Here is a 24,301-nt window from a genome sequence, read left to right as displayed (position 1 = left end):
TCCTCTTCTTAATGAGTCCAATGGCCCAAACTGGACACCTAGAAGAATTTCGTCTTAAAGGAACACAAAGTAAAGGAATGTAAAGCAATTTGTTGTTGACAGAAATGTAAGTAGAGCTTAATCTTAACAGTACCCATTTATCCTCAGATGACGAGGAACTAGTTAGCATCACAAGTTACCATGAACAGAGTAGTATTGAAGGATCATCTGATTCACACCCCAAAAATGAGAGTGAGGTGCCTGGAAAAAATGGGTGGCAATGTGGCACAGTTTTGGCAGGCCAACTAGTAACGCTAGCCACAGCTATACCGTTATCTGTTTTACTTTAAATTGTGTGGCTGTGGACAGCAAAGTATGTCTAATAGCCATTTGCTAGATTTATAGCTTGGTATGCAATGTGTTTGCCATAAATCTTTTAGAAGGATGATGGTTGAGGCAGTTGAAGCATTAATGCTAGTCCACGGATCAGTTCTGCCGAAGGAAAACAGGAGAACTGGGCGGCTTCCGACCAGTACCGTGGAGATACGGAAACAAAATGAGCAGGAATGCTTTGATGTAAAACCTACAGAGCAGAAAAGCTGGAGAAAAAGGTGGCTGTGTTTCTGGAAAAAACATACATTAGCACTCTATTGTAAATCAAATTAAATGACCGCCCAACTGCCTGATCCTGTACTGAACTTCTTGTGTTATTAAAGCTATGAATCTGAATGGAAGCAGGGTTGCATCTTGAGACCTCATTCCCGAAAAGGATCTGCCAGTCACGTCTGGTCAGAACAGCTTGGTGAATGTTTAGCTTCTTTTAAGAACCAACTGGGAGATGGATGGGTTCGAGCTGTTTTTGCACAGACTTGTTTGAGTCTTAAAATGCTTTTTCATCTGTCTGCACAGAGAAAAAGGTTTTAATAAGAACTACTAAGATATGTGATTTTGGATTAAAAGGGAATGCAGTATAGTATTTTAGTATTTTTTTCTGTGGAAATACATTTGTGTTTCTCTTGCACAACCCAAATTTTTAACAAGACCAGAGCAATTACAGGAATAGCCAGATTTTAGATGTTGTCTTGTGTGTAGGAAAAGGAATTATTAAAGTGTATAGCCTCTTTGAGAGCTGCAGCACTCTAATCCTGTTTTTCACATCTTAATTTTAGTGACTGCATAACTTACCTTCATAAGATGCCCTTAATTGAACATTTCAGTAGAATTTGAATAAAGTCTAATATATCTGGGATTCCTCCTCCACTCCTTCAAAATATGATGTGAAATTTATTAGTGTTAATGTACATATCCCAGAGCTAATTGTTTTATCTTGTAAATCAGTTTCTCCTCATCTTTTATACGGTTTTATACGGTTTTTACTTTCAGATTTAAAGAATGAATAAATACTTGATTGTAAAGTCTTTGTTGTTTTGCAGTAGGAAAAGGGGGGCAGCTTTATAAATGTAAAAGGATTTTTAGTTCTTTTTTAATTATTTACAAACGCTGAGTTAAAGGACAGTGGAGTTTAAATTATGCATTAAATTAGCATCTTACTGATGGAAGACTCTCAAAGAAAGTTGAAATTTTTAAATTGCTATGAGCCAAATTCAGCCACAATTTAATAGCTCAATTGATGTTGATGAACTTAAGGCAGTGATAAATCTGGACCTATAGGCTTATCTTTCTTTTTGCTGTGAAAGGTAAGCATGCTGTTTCTATAGTACTGACTGTCCTTTTGTTTGAGAGTTGACCAAGTATACTTTGATCCTTTTTTTAGAAAAAGAATTCTCTGTTCTCCCTTAAAGAAAGCTTCCTGAGACCTGGATCAGATTATGGAAACTAAAGTGAGCACACAAAAGTGCTTGTTAGAAAGTGAAATTTATGTGCAGACTAAATGTGCCCTTGATGATAGCCTTATTGATCAAGCCAAGTTAATAAATCAGTAATATCATGCAGCACTGTTCAACACTCACAGGCTTATCTTCGTTTTCTTTTTCTTCTTTTTTTTTAATGTGCCTGCTGTGTAGGCAGAGAACATGCACTTTCCTGCCACGGAGTGTGTACTACAATTGAAACACCAAATTCAGAGGTCTTGAATGTAAAATGTCGGCACCCAATACAACAAAAGGGAACTTTCATAGAAGTAACTTAATACTGGGATTGGAGCCTAAAGTGACACAGCTTTTACTTTATAAGTATTCCTCTCTTTGTTTCTAATGCTTTAGGCCCTGATCCAGAATGAAATTCAGGGTCCTGTTTGGATAATTAAAAGAAATCCATGGGAAATTTGGGACAAAAATGCCATATGGAGTGACTTCTGAACCTTTCAATGGCCAGCATTTGCATTCAAGATAAATGTTTAGTTTTCAAGCAGTCTGCTGTTAGGTCATTCTTGAATAGCTTTGCCAGTACACAAGGGTTACATCCTTTGTACACCCTTGGGATTCTGGTCTGACAAGCACTTACTTCATTATTACCCATATTTCCTTTTGCCCTCTGACAAAAAGCACTTACGTTGCACTGGATTTATCTGCCTTTACCATGGGATGCCTGCAGGATCCCTGAAAGCCCTATTGCATTGCGTAGTGCATGTTCTCTGTAGTACGTGCTGCCACGTAGTTTCTGATGTTGCGCGTTTTCTCCTCTATTGTGAGATGATTTTGCATTCGTAGCTTTGCTCTGATTTGGGGTTGATCTGCATGCCAACCGTGTTAGCAGAGGAGGTTCTGCTCAGGCTAAAGTGGGGCTTCTGTGCTCGAACCCAGTGTCGTGCGCTGATGTCCCTGGTGTCCTGGAGCAGCAAGTGTCGCAGCCGGGACCTCGGTTCGATACCTCAGCTCCGTTCCCTGATGTTCTCGCTGAGAAACGAAGGCAGCTGGGTGAGTACCTGAGCCTCTGCTGGTGAAATTTGCCAAGACAGAATACAAAGTGCCATTTATGAAGCGCTTCTTATCATTCCATGGTCCTGCATTCATTCCCAGTTAATGCTGAGCACCTAACTGAAGCACTGGTGTGAGAGCGGTGGTTGTCCTGGGCAGCACAGCCACCAGAAAGAAATAGGTACCACCAATGGTCAATTCACAACCTTCTTCTATCCCATCTTTCTCCCTCCTTTTCCATAACCTCATTCCTCCTCTTGCCTCCCCAAACCTGCAGCCAGTGTGGATAGTAAGCCTTAGAAATGGTTAATGAGACAGTAGCAGTTGACCCATTCCCAGTATGGAGTTATCTTCCATTGCACTGTCAGAGTTTGGGAGTTCGGCTGAATGTCTTATTTAGGAGGGTAACCAAGGCACAAGTGCAAATGAGATGGCAAAGAGGCTCAGTCCAGGAAAGGTGGGGTTGGTGTTGGTGGGGGGAAGAAGCTGGACATGCTTATGCATCTGCCTTCTTAGCAGCTCACAAACTGGGTGGTGAGCAGCTCTGCTATGCATGGAGCTGGGATCAGGGCTGGGAAAAGGCAGTTGTGCTGTGTCTGTCTCGGACATGAGCCCCACTGCACTCATGGGTTTCTCCAAGCCCATGTCACTAACCTCAAGGTGGGGAGTGTCTCTAAATCCTCTGAAAAATGGGAATGGATGCAGACTGTACCCTGCTGTTAAGCCATGTGTCTCACCTGGAGGCTGTGCCTTAGCAGTGCTCCAGAGCTCACACTGGCTGTTGGCTCATCGCTGGATGGTGTTTAAGATGCCAGTATTGAATTATTCTCTCCACTGGAGAGGGAACTAAGACTTCTTTTGTCCTTTATGCAGGGTAGCAACATTTTTCCTATGAGTTAACTGTATTATTCTCTTTCTCACTGCTCCAACATTAGCTTTGGAAAGAGAAAAACAACGCTGTGTCATCGCAGAATTGCCTGGTGATGGGAACTGTAAGGTAGATGAGTTCTTCTCTCCACCCATGAGCAAGTTCCCGAATGAGGTTTTACTGCAGGACGGCTCATTCTGTTCCTCTTGCACACTGGTCTGTCCATATCTCTTAGGTTTTTAATACATTACAGTACATCCATCTCTTAAAATAATAGTTTCATTTCTGTAGCCCAGCCCAACAGCCAGTGCTAGGGAGATATTGCTGTCATCACTGCGTCTTTAAAAGCTCTGCATCCATCCTTAAGAGCTTTGGCCATGGACTAGACTCAGAAATACGTTTGGGATCCTGTCCAACACAGTATAGGAATTTACCCCAGATGAAGATCTATCCCTGTGTGGTTCAGATTTTACATGCATGTCTCATGCACACAAATAATACCTGTTTCATGCAATATTTAGCAGCATGAACTACAAATTAGACCATAAACTCTTTGGTACAGAGACCACTAAGCTTTTTAGATCACCAGACACGTTCAGGCTTAAAACCCAACCAGGGCCACCAGTCATTACTTGTTAGAGTGAGGCATAGCTAACAGCATTAAAAGGAATTCCCTCATTAAATTGAAGTTGCTTTTACCCATGACAGGCCATAAAACCTGAATCCGTGGGAGGGAATGTTTGCCTCTATGCTTGCGTGTGTCTTAGCCTTTTTATTTTCAATGGGGAGAGAAAATAGAGTGGGTTGCATATTGGATACATTATCTTAGTATTAAGCTGCCATTCCCAATCTCTTTGGGATAATTGGAACAGAGAATCGCTACTTCTCATCCATCACTTTAAATGAAGGCCTTAGTAAAATAATTTTGGTTGCTGGGAACCACAAATAGGATCCCTCTCTCCAGATTAGTTCTTTTTTGCTCATGAAACTGTTTGAATAGGTCTTAGCACTCTGAGCCATAGCAGGATGTATGTCAGCAGTTTTACAAGCCTTTGGGGAAATTGCTCAAATGTGTTTATAAGGACCTCCCAGGAAGTGTTTGGTGGTGTTGAGCCTGGGGAAAATTGTATTGGGATTTTTGTTGTTGGATTTTTGTTGTTGTTGGGTTGGCTTTTTTTAATTCCACGAACATACTCTGTAATGCTGGTAGTAGTGCAGTAGGTTTTATGTTTCCATGGATGTAAAAAAGGTCTTAGTATAAGTTTAGGTCTTATTTCATCACAGATTTGCAACAATTTGGACTTAAAGTCAGGCTTAGTTGTAGCTATGCCTCCTGAACACCTAATAGTAACGATGTAAACTGATGCAGTATAGACCAAATCACAAATTCCCAATCTTCAGCACCAGCTGATTGCTGTGAACTTGCGAACTTTCTTGTGCATATTCTGAAAAGCTCCATGAATCTGAAGGTTTTTAATGTTTTAATTTAATAAGGTTCAGTGGACCAGCTGTACACCAATTACTGTTGCCTATGGGCCATGGTTTATGACTGTTTGAGCTACAAAAAATCGACAACCTGGCAACTTGTCTGTGTTAGTCTCATGTAATTCTGAAATTGTTCCATCTTGTTCTGTTCTGCCTGTACATCTGTATTGCAGTTAATTTCCTTAAAACTGGGAGATTGCTCACTGCTGGAGTTCAAAGTGGCAGGCATGAGGTGAAATGCAAGCTTCAACTGAAAATTTTATTTCTTCTTAATGGTTATTTCAAACTAAAGAGGAAAAAAATCCTCGGATTTGGATTTGGGGTACTCTGTCCAAGATAGAGAGCACAGATTGAACATTTTAGGGGGGCTACAAAGATGCTGATGATTGCTTTAGTAATCTTTGTAGTCTGCCATGAATTTCAGGCAATTAAATAGCCAATGCTGCTGTTGACTAGCCAGGCTTCAACAGACCTTTTAGAAGCCTTCTTGTCTTTTCATGTAAATAGACATTTGGCAGTATTTTAAAATGTATACCCAGTAGGTTTTGTAATGCATTTCCTTTTTTCATGTGTTTCGTGTTTAATTCAAACAAGCATCTGACATGAAAGCTGAAGATAAAAGTGTAACATAGTACAATTAGTTTCTGTGAAGTCTGCAGATCACTAATGGAACACATCTCTTCCCCCTGCACAACTGGCATAATACAGGCCATTTTTTGGTCATTTGTGTTGTACATTAAAAGCATCAAATAGAGTGCTGTCATGTGCCTGAGCGCATGGACAGAAAGTTCCTTTGTTTGATAATGTTGGAAATAATTTTGCTTTCCAGATACGCAAATGGGTAATTGCTGCAATTGGATCAGAGGCATGTAACACTTGTAATGTAACCCTTCATGTATTAAGAAAAATAATGCAGAAATTAGATCAGAGACCAGAAGTATACATATATATAAAAAAGAAGTTCAGTAAGCTGTTTTTCTGTTTCCACCACCATTATTGTCTAAACTGTGTTTCATGAACGTGTGTTGTGATTTCATGCCAACTAACCTCTAGCTCTTTCTGATCAAATAAATACAAGCTTAGGAGTACAGTTTGAAAGCAGTGTGCTGGTCTCGTGCATTTAAATCCACTGAGCCTCTAAGAAGCAGGGTTTGTGAGCATGTTTAGTGAAAATATTTTGGAAAAAAATAGCATTTTGTGGAAGTGGAGAAGTATTTATTGACAGCAAACCTCCTTCCTCTTTATTAATGCTCTAAGTATGGAATTTAGATCTAGATTTGGGTGCTAACTCCACCAGTTTCAAATGTGTCTGATCTGGTGCTCTTGTTTTTTGGAAAGCAAGCTTTCAGCTGCAAAATAGACAACCGGATTTTTGTAGGATTTAGGAGAGCTGTGTCACATACTCTCTTTCTTACCCATTCTGTACAGAACATATGGGTTCTTTTAAAATTATAGCATGTGTGTGGTTCTGTATTATTTAAGGTACAGGAATATTCTTTTCTTATTTTAGACTGACACTGTTTTAAAGCAGCTTGGGGATGTAACAAAGTTACACAAGATGCTGCACATCTTGACAATGCCACACAATAATGAGAAGTATGTATTTCAAACCCACTTATAAGACCCAGTTCATACAACAATGAAACGCAACACACAGATGATGCCACATGTGGAACATGCGGGGCATCGTTTGAGTTGTGAATCCTCCTGTCTGTCTTTGATGATTCATAAAAATGCCCAGTTCTTTTTATTGCATTTACTGTTTTTTAAAGCTTTTCGTTGGGATAAATAATAGTGTTTCTGGGGGAAGTATCTTAGCTGACATATAGGCAGAAAATGCTGGTGGTGCTTTTTTTTGCTTCTTTCTTTTTCTACTGCAGAGTGCTTCGGCCACTGTTAAACAGTTTAGCTAGATCCAAAGGGATACTGCTAACATGAACTGGTAAACCACCAACAGCGTTACATCCTCCTGTGTCAAGGACCTTGTACAATGTAAAAGCTAAAGGTATTCAGATTAAGCCTTTTCTCAGGACAGTTTATAAATAGAAAGCATTTCAAAACTGAGATTTATTTCTTCCCCTCCTGCCCTTTCTTTGCCATGAATACAACAGAATGAATCTTAAAGCTCTTGCTTGTCTGCATGTCCTCTCTTTTTGCTTTTCCTGACTCTCATTTTTATTTCAATTGCAAAAGTTGTAAAGTAGTTGAAATGGTGGGGGCAGAAGGAAATGTGAATCTAAAACCTGGATATTGTTGTCCTTGGTGCCCATAGAATAGAAAAAAATCTGAAGAGGTTAAATTACAAAAAAAAACCAACAAAAACGAACAAACAAAAAAGACCATGGAAAAGAATAAATTGATGCATTTTGGAAAAAAAAATAATTTGGACAGAAACTGAAAATTCTAACTTCAAGATTCCATACAAAAAAAGACATTAAGAATCACATTTCCCTGTGAACATCTGCATTTAATGAAGTATAGCAGTTCTAGTGGAGAAAGTTTTCCCATTGTGGCTTCTGGGAGCAGAGAGAGCAGCACAGCAAAAACCCTATCCTCTATTAAGGTCTGCACCCAGGACTTCTGACTACCAGAGCCCAAGGAGGATAAAGCTCAGGTGGAAAAGGAAGTGGCTGATAGGAGATGTCAGAGGCACTTGGATGAAGAAGGGAGCATTGGAGCAGGGCAGAAGAGCTAGCAGGGGTGTTAGTGGGGGAGAAGGGAGGGCAGGAGGAAGCAGGCACCTGCAATGGATTTAAAGACACGAGGAATGACTGATGGGCTTTGGAAAGGTGTGCATGTATTTGCAGAGGGCATAAATGGGTCCACTAATGACTTCTTTTCATGGAGCGATCGAGGTACTGGTGATGGGGAAAAAAGCTGCTGGTGTTGACAGAGATTTCATTGGTACTACGTGACCCAGGGCATTTATGGAGCCACTGTACCCCCGTCTCAGAGCTAAATTACTTCCCAGATGTAAGGCAAACAAGCGATCGCTCAGACTGGTCTGTTCTTTATGGCTTCAGTCCTCAATACTCATTCAGCAATAGGCAGCTGGTTCCATTTTCTTGGTTTAGGGGTTCTGACACCAGTAAAAACAAAACAAAAAAACTTTTAATCTTCCAGCAATGAAATACACTGCGGAGTTAAATAAATGAGACCTGTTGGAACACCCTTGTTTTCTACAGGCCTTTTCTCAGTAAAGGCATGGTTGTTTGGGAAGATCCCCTAAAACTGGGCTGAGGGGGGGAAAGGGGGACTGGCTTAGCATTTAAAGCCATGTGATAGTTTCTTTAGCAAGAAATCTCTTTCAGATCATATCCCCTTTGATGATTATTCAGCCCCGATCCTTCCCCTACTTTACAGTTATTTTAACATCTCTGAAGAACTGCCAACATACCCACTTTAGCGGCCAATGACTGTTATGCTGCTTTTTTTTATTGGCATTCAATTTTAAGGGTTGACAGACAGTAAATACTAAGACTTCTCTTTACTGTTCTACAGTAATTTGTCCTACGGTTGTAAATAAGTCTCTCTTGTTCTGACTTCTGCTAAACAAAACTCACTATTTTTGGAAGAGATTGAGCAAACAGAAGATTGTCCCATTTTATGTAAGCTGTGACTGAATGGATAGTACCATATCTGTTTGGTTTTTTTTATTTTCAAGGCAAAAGAAGCAACTTATTTCTGTCAATGCTAGTTTGTTGTGGATTTTTTTTTTGTTGTTAAAGGTGGATCTATTAAATTTCCAGAAGTATTTTTTTCAAATATATTGTATTTTTCATACGGACATGTCATGCAAGCCTGGAGGAGAATGTTACTTAAAGATTTTAGGATATCCTCTTGGACTGTAACAAACAAACAAACAAGCAAGCTACTATGAGAAACAGTAATTATTCCCAATAGTCTGAACATATTTTTTTCTGTATTTTTCTTTCTCTCTGGTAGACACCTTGCATTTCCAAGACTGAAAATCAGCCTCAAGGACTTGCAACGAGCGTCAGGTGGGGACAGACACCCATCAATCAGTCCACGCCCTGGGACACTGATGAGCCACCATCTAAACAGATGAGGGAGAATGAAAACCCAGGTATGTTTCTAATCTTATTTGTAATTCTACAAGGGAAAATCGTTCAAAGCAAATTCAATGCACTATCTCCATTTACCTCCGTAAATTAGACTTCATTGTGAGCTCTTTCTTTATTGTTTAGCAGGGTTTTTCTCTCATTGTAAAGGCCCCTCAAGTTTCTTCTGTGCTGGGGCTAATATAAATGTATTAAGATGCCTGCAAGTTCATTAGAGTGGGGTGTTTTTTTCTCCTTCTTTGCCTTCACTAGAGGAAAAGGCATTCTGTAATACTTTAAGACCTCTTTTATGTCCAGAACTACCTGAAATGATTTCCAGCTTCCAGACACATATCATACATTGTGCTACTATGCCAGACGCCTAATTACAATCTCTTTGTAGTGGCTGGAGCACCATTATTATACACACAGAGTGTTTGTCAGGGAGCCATGAAAGCACGGTGGGGAAAAAGGTTAATTTTCTTGGAAGCGTGCGCTTAAGCTGCATAAAGCGCAAAATACATAAAACCGCAAACATGCCACATGTCACCTGATGAGTATTTTAACAATCGCACTCACATCGCCGTAGCAATTTTACACACTTACCGGTCGGGAACGCTTCCAGCCCCTGAACCGCTTTAGATAGGGCGAAGGAGCAGGGCGCGTCGGTGCGGTTCGGTGGCGGGCGCGGGCGCAGGAGGGGAAGGCTGGGGGTGTTTATTTTTGTTCTGGTCTCCCCCGTGCCGAGCCCGCCGCCATTGCCGGCCTTCCTTCGTGCCACAGGTGCAGCGCCCTGGGTCACCACGGTGGCGGCGGGCAGCCAGCCCGCCCTGATCACACACTCCTACGGGATGACGCAGCCGCCCACCTTCAGCCCGGCCGCCAACGTCCAGGCCCCCGTCATCGGCGTCACGCCCTCCCTCCCTCCGCACGTCACCCCCCAGCTCCCGCTGATGCCGGCCCACTACCAGCTCCAGCCGCAGCCCTCCCAGCCCCTCAGCAACATGGTGGTCAACCTCCAGAGCCAGCCCTTGTACACCAACAGCCAGCCCCTCAGCATGTCCTCCATGAGCGGCGTGGGCCCGGTGGCCCACCCGGGCCCCGGGGCGGTGGGCAACGGCCACCTGGCCTGCCCCATGCTGCCGCCGCCGCCGCCGGCCCTGCCCTCGGCCGCCCTACCCAGCGGCGCGCCCGCCACCAACGGGCAGGCGGCCGGCCCGCTGCCCCCCAACGCGGCGGGGGGCCCGGACAACACCAACGGGGTGCAGATGCTGCGGACCATCGGCGTGGGGAAGTACGAGTTCACGGACCCCTGGCACCCCAAAGGTAAGGCGGGCCGGCTCGGCCCCGCGGGGCGCGCGGGCAGGGGCGGGCGGCGGGGCCGAGGACGGTGGCGGACCCCCGGGCCTCCCCGCCGCTCTCCTCAGGCCCGCCGGCCCGGCTCCGGCATCTGTCTCCGTGCTCGCCTTTGATGCGTGGCTTGTACAAGTTAACGACGACAAAAAGCAGCGCGTTGGAAAGAGGGAGGACGAGCTGTGGGCGTATTTTGTAGTGAATAAAGGGCTTTCGGGCCCGTCAGATAAGCTGGTGCTCCCGATGATAAGGCAGCCACCATCCCGTGCCTCTCCCTTTGAAACACGCACCCATGTTTCCATCCGACCACTTCCCTTCTGGCTTCGCTTGTGCATTAGTCACAAAACTAACCTTCTTCAACCGTTGTCTTCTCCCCGCTCTAGTAGAAGCCCAAGCCAAATGCAAAGTAACCCTGCTGACTGAAGCTGAACAGCCCAAAACGTTCAGCGTTAAGGGGAAAACTCTTCATTACCAGCTTCGTTGGGCTCAAATGCTGCAAAACACCCTGAATAGTCATGAGCACTGCTGAGAGGTTGACCTTTTCTGATAAGTAGTTTTTAGATGAGCCACACCGCTGGGTCATCTTGGAGTGTTATTTCTGAGTGTCTTACCCTAGACGCTTCAAAAATACCTACGCTCTGCGTACTCAGTTTCTAATTTCATTTGCAGAGTTTTCCCTGCCTCCCTTAAAAGTCAGGACTGTGCCACATGCACAGGTAAAGCGAAATGTAGCTTACAAAAATATAAATGCAGACCTATCAGCAAAATCAATTAAATTGATTTTAAAAAAAATGCCCCAAAGGCTTCATTAAGTCTGTGATTTTTTATGTATACATTTGTATTCAGACACAATCCATGTGTAAATTATTTACTTGCCACAAGCTATTAAGTTCTATTGTGTAGCTCTGTATTAAAGACAAGGAATCTCTATTAAAAATGATTAGTCCAATAACTCTTCCTGCTTATTACGTAAATTGTACTTTGGTATGTGCAAATCCTTACCAAACATCTCTTGAAAAGGAGTTCAGGCACAAGCTGAGCAGTACTTTTCTAAAGCTAAATATTTGGACTGCTTTTAAATTTTCAACTCCAAGCCCCAAATATGATGAGAATGCTTGCTGGATGGTGAGCTTCTGAATTTTTCTTTAAGATCTGGATGGGCTTTAAATGATACCGGCCCAGTCAGGTAGCCAAAAATTGACCAACAGTTGCTTTATAAGAGTTTTGTTAATTTTTTCCCTTTAAAAAAAAAAAACAAACAAAAATCAAAATCCACAAAAGCAGTTTGTCAGGTCAGGTTACAAACCCTTTATTTTGTAGAAGGAGAAAGGGATAGGCTGAGCTGTAGTGGTTCTGCTGAATGTCTCTCTTCTTCATGGAAGCTATTTGTCTTCTAAAAGGCATCATCTCCACTTTTCATAGCCACCTATCCCAATTTACTGCACTGGATACTCAGATACATGATCAAATTAACACAATTTAAAGGATTACTTGGTGTCACTGGAGACGTGCAAATATACAATACAAGGAAAAACACATAAGCTTAAACCACTTTCACTGCGGTAATTTGATCACATATCTGAGCCCTAGTGACACTAACCTAGTGAGACAAATGAGCATGTCAGTGACTGCACACTTGAGGTTAGGAATACTCTTAAATGCCTTGCATACTTAGGGGCAGCAGCATCAGCTGTTACTTACTCTTCTCCCATCAATTAACCTTCAGCATGTCTCTGGCTAGCAGGTGAAGTAAACTTCAAATCAAAGCCTAAGTAAAAAGATCGTAAAATATTTAATCAGTCTTTTAATATTTGATTTGCAAAGTCTTAGTCAGCATTGTTGCTTAAACTGCTGTAAACCCTAATCTAGTCTAATTGTCCGAGAGCCACTGAGTACAGTCAGCCAAGGAGGCGTTCATTAAGGTGAGGAGAGTTCCTCACTGGATTATGCCAGGCGTGCCAGACCTAGCTCTGGTCTGGTATTTGGAAACCTTTGTACCTAAGAGAGGCTTGTAGGAGAATATTAAAACAAGACGCATTTCTAATCCACGACAACTGCTGACACATTAGCCATACTGTACCTTATAAACTGCAGGCTAGATAACTGTTTTCCCAGGGATTAGCTAGCTTCTTTATGACCATCAGCTATTGAATTATTCCTGTTTCTTTAGTGGTTAAAAACAAACAAATGTAAGATAACGAAGCATGCATACACAAAAGTCTCATAAGCAGGACCTATTTTATAGAGAAAAAATAATCTCTTCCTCCATTTCCAATCTTAAAAGCCCGTATGTCTAAAGGTATAATTCTTCTTGTCAAACCTAAAGTCAGAGAAGATCTATGTTGGGTTTGGTTGTTTTGAATGAGAGAGAAAGAATTGGGAAAAAGAAGACAACTAGGTGTCTAACCAGACCTTAAAACCTTGCTAGGATAAGATTCTTTTTATAAACTGTATGGATTTCAATGTGGTTCAATTTTCAAATTATTTTTTGTTTTAATTTCTGCCCTCAGGGTTTTCAGTCTCTAAAGCCTGACTGATTTCACAGTCTTACATGATAGGCACCTTTCTTTCCAGGAAGGAAGGGAAACTATGAGACAGTACTAAGCTGTTCCAATATACAAGTTCAAACTAGTTCTCTACAAGTTTCATTTAAATATTCTCTCTCTTTCTTGGGGAACCTTGGCCAGCATTATAATAAGAGCCGCTGCTAATGGCCTTAAGATCTATCTCATTATCCTGAGATACTCTGTATTATTATTTCACTTGACAATCCAGTCTTGTACAGGTTTGAATAATTACTCAACTATCCCTTAAGTAAAAGAACAGTTCTTGCTGGTTAATATGATAGGGTTTCTTATATTTTTAGACTTTATTAGGGAGCTGATTTGAAACTTCATGTTTTATTTCCCATAATTATCTTCCATTTGGCTGTGTACATGTTTGGGCCATATTATACAGTACTCATGCAGAACTAGGTTTCTTACTTGGCTGTTTCTAAACAAAAGTAAACAAATAAGTTGCCAAAACTTAAAGTCAGTGGTAGTATGCCATTTCATTTGCAATAGGTCAAGATATCTCACTTACGTGACGGAAAGAGTCAAGTCATTTCCATGGCTCTGCAAAAAATACATTTTGATAATAAGAACCGTGATATAAAACAGATATGTCATTCTCTTTACAGTGTCATAGCTAATTCCTACCTAATTCCATTGAAACTACTTGTAAGAAAATAATTTTTGCATGGATTAGAGAATCTTCTTGGTCTGGATGGGTTATATTCTGTGAAGGGATTTTTTTACTGCTTCTGTAATATGCTAAATACGAATGTTAAGTTTAGCTACATGATCCATTTACTTGGTGAATTTATAAAGCAGTCACATTATGAGAGACATAAATAATGTTTCAAAGTAATTACTGCTTTTAGCAATGTGTGAAGAACTGTAGAGCTTTCTTACAAAATGCATGGGATCTTTCACCATACACAATCAACAGCAGTTTTGAGAGGTGTCTGGTTTGGCCTGTAATTCCCTTTGGACAGGATTTATGCCAAATACTCCCAGCTGACTTCAAAAGCCATGTCAACTTAGCACAGACATCTAACCTAATATTTTAGAACAGAATCAGCCCTTGTTTTCTATCCATGTCCTAAGTCTTGCTCTATAATCTGAAGTTTAAGTGCCAGGGGAATTAATAAAGCAGAATATTCAGAAACATGAAGATGTTCATTGTGAACATATTCAGTGAAGATCCAATGAAGTTCGCATAGCCAAATTTTTGTGTGGCTTCTTCAGAAAATACAGGGTTGCAAATAATATTCAAACATAATTTCAGTATCTTCAGGCTACATGATGTTCCAGCACAACTTGTCACTTGTACAACGTGCCTTCAGGGAAGAGAGAGGGCCAGAAAACATCCCTTTGGTTTCTGCCACAAGGTACCAGTATCCCATGCCATGGCACAGTGACAGAGACCAATGTCTATGTGCCTGCCAATCCAGTTGAGCCAAAAGAGAGAGAAATTGATGAAGGACTAGAAGAGATTGGTTTCCTTGCAGAAATAACTGACTAACTGAGATTTAGTCCTTGACTTTTTCATATGACAGTATGTTTCTTTATATCCAAGACTTGTAGTAAACCCAAAACTGAACCCTTGGTGGATAGCCCTGCCATATGTAGGACATAAACGTTCCAGCTTGGACTCTGAGATCTGTTACACATTGGAAAAGACACTTTCTTCATAAACTTGATATACTTCGAAGCATAGTGGCTAACATAAAAAATGAGGAAAATACAGTTCTTCATTGCAGTACTTTCTCCTGTAGTGTAAAATTAGCCGTGGACATCATGGGTTTTAATTTGTGGATGTTCATGGATAATATTGATGTTTGTTTCCATAGTATTTTTGTTCTATAATTCTTTGGTTTGCAGTCCTTAACTTGTGGGAAAAGAAATCAGATGCTAATTAGCGTTCAGAATGTAATGACTGTAGAAACATAACAATATCAGAAATAAAATCTGAATGTTAATCCTTGTAGCACTAATTTCTTAACACTTCATTTTCAAGCATGACCAAATACGATGAACTAAACAATAACAAAACTACAAACGAATACTGTTGCATCATCACTTATTGATTGCACCTTTCACAGTTGACTTTATTGCATTGGAATTCTCATTAGACCTCAGACAATATTTACTTTCCTTAATCATGAATAGTAACAAGGCAGACTACAACATTTTATCAATAACCATCAACTTTTTCTTCACAAAAGGCTGAATTTTCAAAGGGATTTCAGCTTGACCTGCAATTCTGTGAGTGTACCTAGTTCTAGACATGAATGCTGGGGGAAGAGGGGGTGTTTAAATTTGAAGTGCAACCTAGCCTTTGGAACTCTAATAATGTTAATTAAAGGATGTTGTGTGATGAGGACTCTAGAAAGCCTGGTTTCAGTTCTCTGCCTTGCACCAGAATACAGGGTCTGTGTAACCTTAGGAAAATCTCCCTTATTTTTGTATCCATGGGTACAGATAGGTAGATAGATAAATAGATGGATTATAAAAATTACAGATATAAGATTATACATAAAATTTTAGTATGTGTGTGTACATTTATATCTATATATGAGAATATGTATGCAGGTAGTCATGGGCAAGGAAGTCTACAATGGAAATGAGTGCATTCTATCTCGTATTTCTTGAAGGACAGTTAGGTTAGCATCAAAGTCTGTTAGCATTGTACATCAACTTAAAGCAAACTGCTTGAACAGGTCCTCTAAAATCAAATCCTGTTTCAAGATTAATTACAGTTTTCTGTCATTAGAATAATCTTAATGGAATTGCAAAGTTGATGAGGGTATGTAAGCCATCGCTTGAGTGAGACTGAAATACATTTCACCTTTTTGTGTTCCAGGTGGAGTATTTTCAGTAATTCCTGCCCTGTCTTTTAATGCCACTATCGGTGAGGTCATGACAGACAGTGATTTAGTGTACTGAAGAGTCAAAGAGGACTTGTAATAATCCTAGAACATTGCATTGCTAAACATACAGCATAAAGAAGGTCATCAAATTCTCTTTTGATTGGCAGCTCTCAGTATATGAGTGACTTGAGACTTCCAAGTTTCAACTGCAGCAAGAGCCTCTGATCACTACCAACACTTTATGAGGGTTATTGTAAAAAAAAGTGTGGGGTTGCTAAAGTGTGTTAAAACTCCCTGAAACTGCTCTAAAAAGTCATCTGCTCCACGCTGCTTTTGTTCATAGCTGTTTTTTTAAATAAGCACCAGATTTGCAACTGTTGTTCATCTGTTCTTGAAAGTACAGAGCTGAAGAACTTTGATTTTGCTCTGTTATGTGATATTATGTCATCACTTGCAGATCCACTTAGGTGATTAGACAATGATACATTTGAAGATGTCTTGAGTTTCTTCCCACCCTGAAGTCTAAGACATGGTTTGCTTAGAATGTGGTTTCTTAACAAATACGGTTTTGTTCATGACAGTGGCCACTAAATGCATTCAAAATAAGCCTGAGAGGAGGCAGAGTTCTGTGGAATTACTATTTTCTCTCCCGTCCACAAAACGCTGTACTCACGAAGTGCAAAATTCTCGGGGGCTGGATAATAACCAAAATCTAGGCTCCCCTTTGGGCACAGAATACATAAGGGGCAACTCAGCCCAAATTTCCAGGTAGGCTACCTATACATCCATCCAAATGCTGCTCCAAAAATCCCTTGCAGAGAGCTGGAACTGCATGTAGTTGTTCTGAAAGTTACACTTGCAGAGTCTCTGTTTTCCTTTCAGAACTCCTTATGTTTGATTTCTGATTTCTCTGACCTTTTCTTCCCTCGGTCCTCTGTCTTGTTCAACTCCTGACACATATTTGGATGCAACCCTTGCCTGCATCCAACCCTTTGAATGCAACGGGAAACTTAGCTGTTCCCTTTCATGCTGTCCTCATATGCCTGGAGCCACCTTAGAGCCACCTTTCCTGAACGTTCAATTCTCTCTACAAGTTTGGCCTTTCCTTGAATTTCCCACTAAGGTTTCTTCCTTTTCACAGCAGGATAATTCCACTTCTTTTGCTGTCATGACTTAAAAAATGGATTGTCAAGTTATAGCTACTGCAGAGAGTCAGCAGAGAATGGGGACTTCATGCTCAGTCCAAACTAAATGAGCTGGGTCCATCAGGAGCCAGACTGTGCATTTGTGTATATGCTTAAATGTTCTCAAAATGGGCTATTCTGTGATCTCCAGAAATCTCCAGACCAGTGGATTTATTAAATTGCAAATGGTTTTTGGTTTCCCCACAAGAAAGTGGAAATTCTTTTTTTTTGTAATCAGCAGTGCTCCATGGAGCAGTGCCTGAACTCTGAATGAAGAAGAGTCATTTCTGTCTCATTGCATTCAGAATGAGAATGATTCTGTCCCATGTTAGATTTAAAAAATCTTAACACATTTGTGAAACACAAACATTTCCAAATAGCAGCTTTTTTTACCCTGCTGTGCCTTGAGATTGCTGATGATAAGCTCCACTGTCCCACGGCAAGGCTGGGCTTTTTGCTGCAGTCAATAATAATAATGATAACAACAACAACAACAACAACAACAACAACAACAACAACAAGCATCTTCAAGGTGCTTTTATGGGCATAATTTTTTTAAAAAATTAACTGTCTGTAAATAACTGATGTACATATTTTGTAAGACTAAAGATACAAGGACTTTGGCTGAAGCAAAAGCAAGAATAACTGTCAGGAAACTAGTTTTGGTGTAACATCCCACAAATCTGCTTGTTTCAGATGTCTTCTATATTCACAGCATACATACTATGAGGAGAGGAATGATTTGTGTTTTTTAAGTTCATGAGCATTTGTATTAATGCTTTCTTTCCTTTAGTTTTTCTTTCATTGTTTAAGTAGGAAATAATTTGGGCAACAATTTTGTCATGGTTTAACCCCAGCCAGTGACTAACCACCACGCAGCCGCTCACTCACTCCCCACCCACCCAGTGGGATAGGGGAGAGAATCAGGAAAAAAAAGGAAAACTCGTGTGTTGAGATAAGAACAGTTTAATAAGACAGAAAGGAAAAAAATAATAATAATAACAATAATAAAATTACAATAATAATAATAAAAGAATTGGAATATACAAAACAAGTGATGCACAGTGCAATTGCTCATGCCTCGCGGACCAATGCCCAGTTAGTTCCCAAGCAGCGGTCCCCCACCCTCCCGGCCAACTCCCCCCCCTTTGTATACTGGGCATAACATCACACGGTATGGAATATCCCTCTGGCCAGTTTAGGTCAGCTGCCCTGGCTGTGTCCCCTCCCAACTTCTTGTGCCCCTCCAGCCTTCTTGCTGGCTGGGCATGAGAAGCTGAAAAATCATTGACTTGATATAAACACTACTTGATAACACTGAGTTTTCCGTTGTTGCTAACATTCTTCTCATAACTAACGCAAAAACATAGCACTATACCAGCTACTAGAAAGAAAATTAACTCTATCCCAGCTGAAACCAGGACAAATTTGAATGGTACATGCAAGAAAATTCTTCCCAGCAATGGACGTACTTGTTTCTGTATGTTGTATTCCTGTACATTGTCACAAAGATATGCTACGTAGTTCTTTCCACACAGTAGGATGGTTAAGCTTGTTGCATTCAGTCTGCTTTGTGTTATGCATATATTCAGGTTTCTAGTTGTACCAAGTGAGGATAGCAAGGTATTTGTATATAGTTCCATCTTAATATTTACAAATCATTATATTAGATTCCCAGACTAGATATGAAATCTAGTGATGAAATCATCACTAGGAAGGAGGTACATAAGTTTACTCATAGACAAAACTTCCATCATCTAGATGTACAAGTAATAGCATCATGAAATTTTGTCATTTTAAATTCAGAAAATTACAGCGTGTAGCGTTGTACATGCTTACTACTGTACTGGAAAAATCCTTGGGCTGCTGACAAAATCAGGAAGCTCAAGATAAGTATTTGACCAGGAGTATAGACAGTAATATATACATACCCCTATGTGTACTGACAATTAAGTCAGAAGCATTTGACTAGACAAGCTGCCAAGATACTTAGTCAAGTTTGCACAGTATGACTGTGTAATACTTTCGAAGGAGCTAAAACAGATTGGAGGGTTTGCCTAAAGACTTTGTACATTATATTTTGCACAATTTTCATTGGCATTGCAACATCAAAAAAACCCAAGAATGTAGGATTAAAGAGAACATTATGTTTTTATTCATGATTCCTCTGGTGTTTCAGAGGAAGACAAAATGTGTTTTGTCCATCAATCTGCACACTGAAGTATTTGGGTGAGAATCAGGAAGATGGTATGAAAAAGACAAAATTGGCTAAAAAGGAAGAGTTTTTAAGAGAAATGTGGGTTGACACTCCTGTTCAGTCTGACTGATTTACACAGGATCCAAATCCAACATCAAGCCCAGCTCCTCTGCGTGACCTTTTCCTTGTGAATGAAGAGGGAAATGTTCCTTGCATCCCCAAGCTGTGGATGTTCTTTAAAGCAAGGATCATTTTGCACAAAACACTACCATCCTGTGGAAAATAGGTGGAGGAGCAGTGCTAGTAGGTTCCTATTGCCTGTCACCTAGGAAATAGGAGATTCTGCTCTTTGCCTTTTCCTGCATGCTGTGCGGACTTTGTTACAGATGTGAATTTTCTAGATGGCTGAATTTGCTGGGGTTGAGATGTTTTTCTGCTAAATATACTCCCATCATGGCCAAACTGTGCTGTTTTATGAACAGTGCATTTCTTTGAGGTTTTTTTTTTATACTTCTGTAAGATGGTTAGAGCTCTGATTTGGAAGCCATATTGAGCATCCAAATAGAAAAGCACTTTTCAGAAGCATTTCAGAAGAACTTTTGCTAGGTGGATAGCAGGTACCTCCAGCAGGAATCAGTCAAGTGATTTCAGATTTAGACAGATGCAGATATTTAACCATCAGTATGTCGAGAATCCTTGCACTCTGAAGAAATACAGGAATCTCTCTTTCAGTTGTATAAATGTAGCAAGAACAGGGGTTATGTTCCTTCAACTCCAGAATAACACGGTTCTTCATGTGTTTTACTTGCTAGAATGGTAAAAACAAATTTGACATCCTGTCCAAAGATCAGGTATTCAAGGATAGTCAAATCTGCTCACAAGTAGAAATTGAGTACGTTACAAGAAGAGTCAATCTGTTAAAGCCCCACACCAATAAGATCTTATTCTGTGAGACCATGAGTTCCACAGCCCTTCCCTAGAAGTGCCCGTTATACCTTTGGATAAGCCATCATTACTTTACTTTTTTTTTTCCTTTCTCTCAAAACTGCCATATAGGCAAACCATGTGCAGTGAATCTAGGTGTTATCAGTCAGGGATGCTTTAATTCACTTTCACAGAGAGAAAGTGGTGCTGAGAATGCCTCTTGGCTTTAAGGGTAAACTCAATTACGAATTTTACTAAAGCCAGGAAATTATTTTAGCATATATTTTTATCCAAATTCTTGGATGTTGGAGTGCTAGATTCAGTATTTCAGTAAGATTTGGTATTTCCTGATACTGAGTCTTCTTTTTGTGTTTTAAAGAAAGTGGAGAAGGGCTACTTATATACTGAAGATCTATAGAAGTGCCTGGAAGTAATGTGTTAACATATTTAGAAGACAAATTATAAACATCAAAATATATTTTAATAGATAGTTAAGAGAAGGGGCCTATTTCAAATATACAAAGTCCTTTTGCATTTATTGAGTTAGTAACATTGGCTGGTTCCTACCCCTTTGAACGCACTGAGAGCAATGTTGGGTTTTTAAGATAGCTTCATGCTGCAGTAGGAGGTAGCAAGCCCTGGAGTAGAGTGGGACCACGCTGTGTGTTTATGGCAGAAAAAAGGGTAGCCGTATTGCATGCAAATGGCATAGGAGAGGTGGGTTTAAGGATATAATTTATAATTACCCAGTCTGGATCTGGATTATAATTGCATAGTCTGGAACTATGCCAAGACACTGAAATTAATATTTCAAGTTTGGAAGGAAGAAAAATGAGAGAGTGTTTGGCCAGGTTGGTAGTTGTCTATCAGCCATGAACTCAGAACCAGGAGAGTTCAAGGAACCTGCCTTGAACCTACCTCCCAAAAACAGATGAAGAGACTTTTTACTTAAAATCTTAAATGCACAACCGATTATGTAAAAAAAAGTCATCATAATAAAGAAAAGACATGGCAACATTGTTGAGTGTTATTATGTGGTCAGTAGATGAGAAAGAAGAATCATGTATATTCAAAACTGAAGTCTTATTTTAAAGAACCCTAACGAGCAGTCAGGTCTGTTAGGTAAGATTTCTTCCCTGACTTATCTAAATTTAGAAAGTAAGCATGTCACTCTGTCACTTAAACATGAGCAGCTAGGGCCATGTTTATCCTAAGGCCATAGTACCTCTTATGTGGTCTCTTGGTACTGGCAGGGCACAGCTCTTCCACAGGTGCTGGCTAATTGTTGGGGTCTTGGCTACCCCAGAACGTGTCAAAGAGCATCAGGGACCAGTGTGTCAGCAACTGCACTGAGCTCCTGTGGTTGCCCAATTGCATCACTCTTGGCTCTGTTGACTGCACTAATTAGGTTTCCATAGATGTTATAGGAGCTTATACACCTAACCAACTTGAATGCACTTGAATTTAAATATCTTGTCATAACCTGAATCCCGTCCTAAGTTTCAGGAGTAGGGTCAAGAGTCTCAGCAGATGGACACTTCAGCATGAACACAGCTTCACTGACAGAAGTACAATATAACAAAGTATAACCCTTGTATTATTTTACTGTCATTGTATTAAGAGTGTATTTTGATATTATTGGTTTAAAATTACCTAAAATTGATACAATATTTGCCTGTTAACACTGAAACATGTTGATCTAGGTGCAGTAAGCAAACACATCTTTCCTCATCTGCCCATAGAAAGCTACTTCTGAATGTCATACATCCAGTGTTTTACCAGGCATCATTTTCATTAGCATAACTAAAGCTAATTTGGGCATATATTGTCAACAGTTTTGATTCATGGTTTATTAAACTGCTACTTACACTGTTATCTCACATAATTTCCAGTGCCGTCTTATACTGTTGAATATATTAAGGCCTACTAAGATGGTTAAGGTTAAGAGAGAGGCTTACATACCCCATTCAGGAGATATCACTTGCAGTAGCAAGGTGTCCCGCAGGGTACTTGAGCTTTTTGGTTCAGCAGTGACTCAGAAAAAGAGTGCTGTGTACGCTGTTTCCATCAGCGCTTGGTCTTTTCTCAAAGGTTTCCTCACTAATTCCCAGCTCATCACGGTCCTCATCAGCCTGTGTAATGTGCTCATCACACGCTCATTTTCAGCTTTTGATTTGGCCAGGCTGTCTGCTGGGGAAGGTTTCCTCTGGTAGAAGTCTCCAGGTGCATGAACAAGTGAGCTCTAAGTGTTACTAATAAAAAATCCTTTAATCCACTTTAACAATGATAAATTGGAACTGAGAACTCCTCCTTACTTTACAGATACATTTAGTTCAGAATTTCACTTAAGTCAGGAAATCATTTCATGGGCCAGAGAAAAGTCCTAAACACCCTGATGTGGACGGTGGGAATTAAAGGCCACGTGCTCAATTGCTCTTACTGGGTATCTGAAGCACCTACTGATGACTGAAACTTCCACTGACCTGGCAAGTTCATAGCAAATTCCCTGGTCTTTGCTGTTATTTTTATTCTTAATTCACCCTGGAATTTCCCTTTTAATTTTCCTCACATCGTAGTGTGTGCATGATGAAAGGAAATAGCAGAAGTTCAGACTGAGCAAAGATCTGGCTAAAATGTCATGGATTTAGATGGATTTGCCACATTGTCTTGGTAGTAAGTACATCACACCTAAAATCTGTACTATTATCCACCTGCTATCCTACATTTTATTTCTGCTTCTATGTTGAGGAACATAGCATGATCAGATAAAATAAAAAATGAAGTCTTTTTATTCTTCTTCTTTCCCAAAAGCATGGGAGTTTGAGCTAAGGGCTCATGCACAATGGCTTGTGCCTCTTGTAATCCCTCCAGATCTCTCTTTTAATAGTGGCACTTGAATGTTTCCCACAATACAGCTCATTGCAGCGTTATATCAGGTACGAAGTAATGTCCAGGCAGCAGGAGGGCCCTTGGAGAGGTATTTACCCTAAACTGGCCTTACTGCTGGGTTCCTTGTTGGAACGTCTTGGGTACCTCCTACGTGCCATCATCTTACGTGACCTGGTCAGGCTTTAAGAGGCAACACACGTTCCAGTACCTGGTTTCCAAGCATCCATCCATTATTTGCAAGCAAATGTAGGCTCATTGTTTCATGTCTCATTTTGAAAATCTGGCCCCAGCGGCAGGTTTTTTTGTGCATCAGTATGGTAACATCTGGCTTTTGCTGGCTTGGCAGACAGTTTGTATCATTAAGTAGAACCAAACTATGCATTGATATGGATGGAGATGATCCTGCACCAATTTCCAAAAGGACGGTAGGGCTATTGGCAAATTAGATAGTTGGAGAAATTCTCCATCTCTCTTCCTTTTTCGTGATGTATCAGGGAATAAAATTGAGGGGAAAGCAGAAAACAAACTAATGTGAATGTAATTCCCAAATTTCAATCTTCTGTATATTATGGGTCATTACCCGTTAATTTGCTAAATGGCAGTTTTCTATGAAAGAAAAGTTTTGTTTAGCTGTATAATGATGACAGATGATGTAATTAGTATCATCCCCACATTGAAAATGATAAAAGCATTTCTTTTGTGTGTCACTGCTTTTAGACAGTATAATATCAAAAATGATAACAGTATGAAAATTGCACCGGCCGCTTTCATATTGTGCATGTAGAATACCTTGGTGATATGATACAAGTAATGACAGGTACTTTGCCATGTATTCATTTTCTCCACTCTCTAGCCTTTATATTACAGTGAAATTAAAGCACAGCACTAAGCAAACCAGACGTGCCTGAATACAGACCCATCTTATGAGACTGTAAACGGCTAGAGTCCCTTTACTATTGCTGGTTATGATAATTAAGCGATTATAAACAGGGTTTTTGAGGGAGAACATTGAATCATTTTTCAGTTAGAGAAGTTGGGGGGGGTATTTTAATTTCAGGCCACATTTGTT

General features: G+C 40.3%; 1 protein-coding gene across 2 annotated transcripts in view; it reads left to right on the top strand.

Annotated features, from left to right (window-relative positions):
• KLHL29 (kelch like family member 29) overlaps positions 1–24,301 on the top strand; it is a 409,774-nt gene that overhangs the window by 256,727 nt on the left and 128,746 nt on the right. Inside the window, exons 3-5 of one of the 2 annotated variants that reach the window (XM_075049044.1) lie at positions 2,742–2,855; positions 9,154–9,295; positions 10,053–10,595. In XM_075049044.1, coding sequence (XP_074905145.1) covers positions 2,742–2,855; positions 9,154–9,295; positions 10,053–10,595 — 799 coding nt within the window. The remainder of the gene's footprint in view (positions 1–2,741; positions 2,856–9,153; positions 9,296–10,052; positions 10,596–24,301) is intronic. The other variant, XM_075049045.1, reaches the window with a different exon arrangement.

The sequence above is a fragment of the Buteo buteo genome, chromosome 17 (assembly GCF_964188355.1).
Source record: "Buteo buteo chromosome 17, bButBut1.hap1.1, whole genome shotgun sequence".
Classification (NCBI taxonomy): domain Eukaryota; kingdom Metazoa; phylum Chordata; class Aves; order Accipitriformes; family Accipitridae; genus Buteo; species Buteo buteo.
The sequence above is the reverse complement of the archived record's forward strand: the minus strand, read 5'-3'. Positions and strand labels throughout refer to the sequence as shown.